Here is a 6,371-nt window from a genome sequence, read left to right as displayed (position 1 = left end):
TGTGTGTGTGTGTGTGTGTGTGTGTTGTGACACTCTCTAATGAGAGTGTATGTCAGCAGGCCGGGTGGAGAATGAGGAGGAGGAAGATGGCTCGGAGTCCAACAGCCCCCTCATTCCATACCAGATGAAGCCCCCGCCAGAAGGGTGCTGCACCACGGACGGTATGAACACCCTCACTGTATACATTGTCTCCTGGCTTAGGCTTCTGCCTGGTGGCAAGAGATCTCTGTCTGTTTGGTTAGGGTAACTGTGTGTGTGTGTGTGTGTGTGTGTGTGTGTGTGTGTGTGTGTGTGTGTGTGTGTGTGTGTGTGTGTGTGTGTGTGTGTGTGTGTGTGTGTGTGTGTGTGTGTGTGTGTGTGTGTGTCTCAGGGTTCTGCCAGGCCGGTAGGGACCTGCGTCTGTCCACCCTGGTGTCAGAGCCTCTAAACGTGGCCCCAGGTTTCCTGCTGGTAGGGGCCAAGTCCCCCAGTGCACCAGACACACTGCTGGTATGTGCTGTCGACCGCAGGTTCCTGCCCGACGAACGAGGACGCAACGCACTGCTGGGTGAGATACACATACAGAGACACACAGACATGACAGAGAGAGAGAGAGTGACAGAGAGAGAATGACAGAGAGAGAGAGTGACAGAGAGAGAGACTGACCGAGAGAGAGAGTGACAGAGAGAGAGACTGACCGAGAGAGAGAGAGAGAGAGAGAGAGAGAGAGATAGAGACTGACTGACAGAGAGAGAGACTGACCGAGATAGAGACTGACCGAGAGAGGGACTGGCCGAGAGAGAGAGACTGACTGACCGAGAGAGAGAGACTGACTGACCGAGAGAGAGACTGACTGACCGAGAGAGAGACTGACTGACCGAGAGAAAGACTGACCGAGAGAGAGACTGACAAAGAGAGGCTATAGAGAACAGTCAGGGTATACTGATTGCAGACACATACACACGTTATTAGCCCCTCAACCTGGGGTCCTCTAGACACACACACACAAGCACAACACACACACCATCTCAGAACACAGCTGACCTGTAACCATGGAAATGTCATCGATCACACACTCTTTCTCTCACTATGGGAGAAAGGGCTTATTATTGTTTCACTGAGTCTCCCAACCACACACACACACACACACACACACACACACACACACACACACACACACACACACACACACACACACACACACACACACACACACACACACACACACACACACACACACACACAAGCACCATCTCAGAACCCAGCTGACCTGTAACCATGGAAACATTATTGTTCACACACTCTCTCACTATGGGAGAAAGGGCTTATTATTGTTTCACTGAGTCTCCCAAACACACACACACACACACACACACACACACACACACACACACACACACACACACACACACACACACACACACACACACACACACACACACACACACACACACACACACACACACAAGCACCATCTCAGAACCCAGCTGACCTGTAACCATGGAAACATCATTGTTCACACACTCTTTCTCTCACTATGTGAGAAAGGGCTTATTATTGTTTCACTGAGTCTCCCAACCACACACACACACACACACACACACACACACACACACACACACACACACACACACACACACACACACACACACACACACACACACACACACACACACACACACACACACACACACACACACACACACACACACACACTGACCTAGTGTTTGTGTGGTCGTCCTCAGGGTTCTCTGGGAACTGTATAGGCTGTGGAGAGAAGGGCTTTCGCTACTTCACTGAGTTTTCCAACCACATCAACCTGAAGCTGAGCACCCAGCCCAAGAAACAGAAGCACTTAAAGTACCATCTGTACAGGAACAACCAGGGACAGCTGGTCAGAGGGGCTGCTATCTGCTGGAAGGGCCTCGGTAACACAAGCAGGGGGAGTAGAGGGGATTGGGGGATATTTTCATGTGTGATCTTTCCATGACAGTGTAAGTGTAAGTATATTGAATTGAGAAAGAGAGCGAGGTAGAGGGGGGAGAGAGGGCGTCAGGCCAGTGGGTCAGTCTCTCCTTCTGTGTATCTCTGCTGTCGTTCTGTGGACAGGGGGCTCGTCTGGGGTCTAAGTTGGAGTTTGTAGAAGAGGAGGGGGTCTGTGACCCGACTTGTCTGTCCAGGTGTGGAGGACAGAGGCCTGGGGTGAGAGGTCAGGACTGGGGTTAGGGTGAAGAAGGGTCGAAGCCTGTGGCTAGACTGTTACTGTGTAACTGACAATACACGTGGTATACAGTATATGAGGCAGAGAGACAGTAAATCAAGTCTAATCCACACAGATTAGGAAGAAGGATGAGTTTCAGACCTACAGTAACTAGAGTAGAGTTTACATTCAAATGTAAATTGAGCTGACACTAACATAATCACTTGAGTGTGACTAATGCTTTTACGGAAAATGTCCATCCGTTCCCTCAAGTTTGTACACACACACACACACACACACAGACACTGTGTGAGTACAGGAGCATTGACTGTGTTCCAATGGTTTTGACCGTGTGGGTTTCTGTTTGCCTGTCTGGCTGTGTTTGTGTGTGAAGCCAAATGCTAATCTGACCGTGCGTTGTCTTTTCAGAGACTAGAGGGAGACAGACGGCGCCCAACGCCTCTGACGGTCATGTGATCTCTGATGAGCACCTCCTCAATCCAGCAGTCACCGCTCACCCTGGACACCCACCCGGCAGCTATACTGGTACAACACGCTCACACCCAGTACACTCACACCCAGTACACTCACACCCAGTACGCTCACACCCAGTACGCTCACAAGCAGTACGCTCACACCCAGTTCACTCACACCCAGTACGCTCACACCCAGTATGCTCACAAGCAGTACGCTCACACCCAGTACGCTCACACCCAGTACGCTCACACCCAGTACTCTCACAAGCAGTACGCTCACACCCAGTACGCTCACACCCAGTACGCTCACAAGCAGTACGCTCACACCCAGTACGCTCACACCCAGTACGCTCACAAGCAGTACGCTCACACCCAGTACGCTCACACCCAGTATGCTCACACCCAGTATGCTCACACCCAGTACGCTCACACCCAGTACGCTCACACCCAGTACGCTCACACACAGTACACACACACACCCAGTACGCTCACACCCAGTACACTCACACCCAGTACACTCACACCCAGTACACTCACACCCAGTACGCTCACACCCAGTACGCTCACACCCAGTACGCTCACAAGCAGTACGCTCACACCCAGTACGCTCACACCCAGTACTCTCACACCCAGTACACTCACACACAGTACACACACACACCCAGTACAGTCACAGACAGTACACTCACACCCAGTACACTCACAGACAGTACACTCACAGACAGTACACTCACACACAGTACACTCACACACAGTACACTCACACACAGTACACTCACAGACAGTACACACAGACAGTACACACAGACAGTACACTCACAGACAGTACACTCACAGACAGTACACTCACAGACAGTACACTCACACACAGTACACACACACCCAGTACAGTCACAGACAGTACACTCACACCCAGTACGCTCACACCCAGTACGCTCACAAGCAGTACGCTCACACCCAGTACGCTCACACCCAGTACGCTCACACCCAGTACGCTCACACCCAGTACGCTCACACCCAGTACGCTCACAAGCAGTACACTCACACCCAGTACGCTCACACCCAGTACGCTCACACCCAGTACACTCACACACAGTACACACACACACAGTACACACACACACCCAGTATAGTCACACACAGTACACTCACACACCCAGTATAGTCACAGACAGTACACTCACACCCAGTACACTCACACCCAGTACACTCACACACAGTACACTCACACACAGTACACACACACCCAGTACAGTCACAGACAGTACACTCACACCCAGTACACTCACACCCAGTACACTCACACACAGTACACTCACACACAGTACACTCACAGACAGTACACTCACAGACAGTACACACAGACAGTACACTCACAGACAGTACACTCACAGACAGTACACTCACAGACAGTACACTCACAGACAGTACACACAGACAGTATACTCACAGACAGTACACTCACAGACAGTACACTCACAGACAGTACACTCACAGACAGTATACTCACAGACAGTACACTCAGACAGTATACTCACAGACAGTACACTCACAGACAGTATACTCACAGACAGTACACTCACAGACAGTACACTCACAGACAGTACACTCACAGACAGTACACTCACAGACAGTACACTCACAGACAGTACACTCACAGACAGTACACTCACAGACAGTACACTCACAGACAGTACACTCACAGACAGTACACTCACAGACAGTACACACAGACAGTACACTCACAGACAGTACACTCACAGACAGTATACTCACAGACATGACCCCACACTAGATGACCTTGTTTGCCGTTGTTGTTTTCCATCTCTCCAGCTGGCTCCCCTGTAGGTCCCATCGGTCAGCCTCACCTGGCCGACCTTCGCACACCCCTGACCAATGGGAGCCACACACCCCTATCCCAGAATTCTTTGCCCCATACGGCCGTACTGTCCAATGGGCCAGGGAGACCCACAGTTATAGGTAACTTGTGTGTGTGTGTGCTTTCATGTATTTCTATTTGTGTGTGTGCACGTGTGTGTGCACGTGTTTGTGTGTGTTTGTTTGTTTATTATAAAGGGGTATGATATAGAATGACATGCATTATAGCATCTCTATGGGGTAGGAGGCATGGCTTTAAATGTGTGATGTCATTGTAGCCCCCCCCCCCCTCATCTTCACACCTCCCCCTGAAAGAGAGAGCTCCTGTGTTTTAACACTCTAAATGCCCAGTAGGAGCCGGCTGTATTGTGTGTGTGGGCCCCGGTTTTTACGACCCCCTTTCATTCAGCAACACTCTCCCTCTCTCCTTTCTCTCCCTCTATCTCCCTCAGACTGTTATCTCAATAAAAGCACAGTAAAAAGTCTCTCCCTTTCTCTTTCCCTCTCTCCCTCTCTTTCTGTCTGTCTCATTCCCAGTGGGTTTAGTTGTAAAGTGGAAGGCCTCCTTCCTGCCAGTCTGGGTTTTGATGGGGGCGTTTCAACACGTGGGGCCTTTGGTCTTTGTCTCTGTCGCTACATAAGAAGAGAGCAGGCAGAGAGGAGAGGGAGGACAGCATGTGTAGAGGGGAAAGAGCTGGTTAATGTGACAAAGACTGTGCTATCTTTATCATCAATAGTGAGCTACGGTTATACTGCTGGCTGGTTGGTTAACTGGCTGGCTGGTTAGTTAGCTGGCTGGTTGGTTAACTGGCTGGCTGGTTGGTTAACTGGCTGGCTGGTTGGTTAACTGGTTGAATGGCTGGTTGGTTAGCTGGCTGGCTGGCAAGCTGGTTGGGTAACTGGCTGGCTGATTAGTTAGCTGGTTGACTGGCTGACTTGCTGGCTGAATGGCTGGTTGGTTATCTGGCTGGCTGGCAGGCTGGTTGGGTAACTGGCTGGCTGGTTAGTTAGCTGGTTGACTGGCTGACTTGCTGGCTGAATGGCTGGTTGGTTAGCTGGCTGGCTGGCTGGCAGGCTGGTTGGGTAACTGGCTGGCTGGTTAGTTAGCTGGTTGACTGGCTGACTTGCTGGCTGAATGGCTGGTTGGTTAGCTGGCTGGCTGGCTGGCAGGCTGGTTGGGTAACTGGCTGGCTGGTTAGTTAGCTGGTTGACTGGCTGACTTGCTGGCTGGCTGAATGAACAAGCAAGCAAATGAACTAGAATGCACTGTATTTAGGGTGCCTTATGAATGAATGTTGTCCCTCAAGAAGAAATGATTCTGTATATTCTGTATTTTTAAGTTGCCTGCACATCCAGAAGCGTCCCCCCTGAGACATACAATACATAACAGTGTGTTGCTTGTCCTGTCAGGAACACTCAATGCGGGACCACCTAAAAAGAGACACAAAGGCTGGTCTCCAGAGTCTTCCGCTGTGAAGACCCCCCCAGCTTCCTCTTCCTCATCGCTCACCAATGGTACCAAACCAGGTAGGAGCTCAGAGAGAGAGAGAGAGGGAGATGGAAAGAGAGAGAGGGAGAGGGAAAGAGAGAGGGAAAGAGAGAGAGGGAGAGAGAGAGGGAGAGGGAAAGAGAGAGGGAAAGGGAGAGAGAGAGGGAGAGGGAGGGAGAGAGGGAGAGAGAGAGAGGGAGAGGGAAAGAGAGAGAAAGAGAGGGAGAGGAGAGAGAGAGAGAGAGAGAGAGAGAGAGAGAGAGAGAGAGAGAGAGAGAGAGAGAGAGAGAGAGAGAGAGAGAGAGAGAGAGAGAGAGAGAGAGAGAGAGAGAGAGAGAGAGAGAGAGAG

General features: G+C 50.9%; 1 protein-coding gene across 3 annotated transcripts in view; it reads left to right on the top strand.

Annotated features, from left to right (window-relative positions):
• The window catches only part of greb1 (growth regulating estrogen receptor binding 1), a 52,428-nt gene that overhangs the window by 23,184 nt on the left and 22,873 nt on the right, over positions 1–6,371 (top strand). For 2 of the 3 annotated variants that reach the window (XM_046332299.1, XM_046332300.1), the window contains exons 3-8: positions 57–161; positions 371–547; positions 1,725–1,907; positions 2,609–2,725; positions 4,489–4,635; positions 5,944–6,060. In XM_046332299.1, coding sequence (XP_046188255.1) covers positions 57–161; positions 371–547; positions 1,725–1,907; positions 2,609–2,725; positions 4,489–4,635; positions 5,944–6,060 — 846 coding nt within the window. The remainder of the gene's footprint in view (positions 1–56; positions 162–370; positions 548–1,724; positions 1,908–2,608; positions 2,726–4,488; positions 4,636–5,943; positions 6,061–6,371) is intronic. The other variant, XM_046332301.1, reaches the window with a different exon arrangement.

This window comes from Oncorhynchus gorbuscha, unplaced genomic scaffold (assembly GCF_021184085.1).
Source record: "Oncorhynchus gorbuscha isolate QuinsamMale2020 ecotype Even-year unplaced genomic scaffold, OgorEven_v1.0 Un_scaffold_13:::fragment_6:::debris, whole genome shotgun sequence".
Classification (NCBI taxonomy): Eukaryota; Metazoa; Chordata; class Actinopteri; order Salmoniformes; family Salmonidae; genus Oncorhynchus; species Oncorhynchus gorbuscha.
The sequence above is the reverse complement of the archived record's forward strand: the minus strand, read 5'-3'. Positions and strand labels throughout refer to the sequence as shown.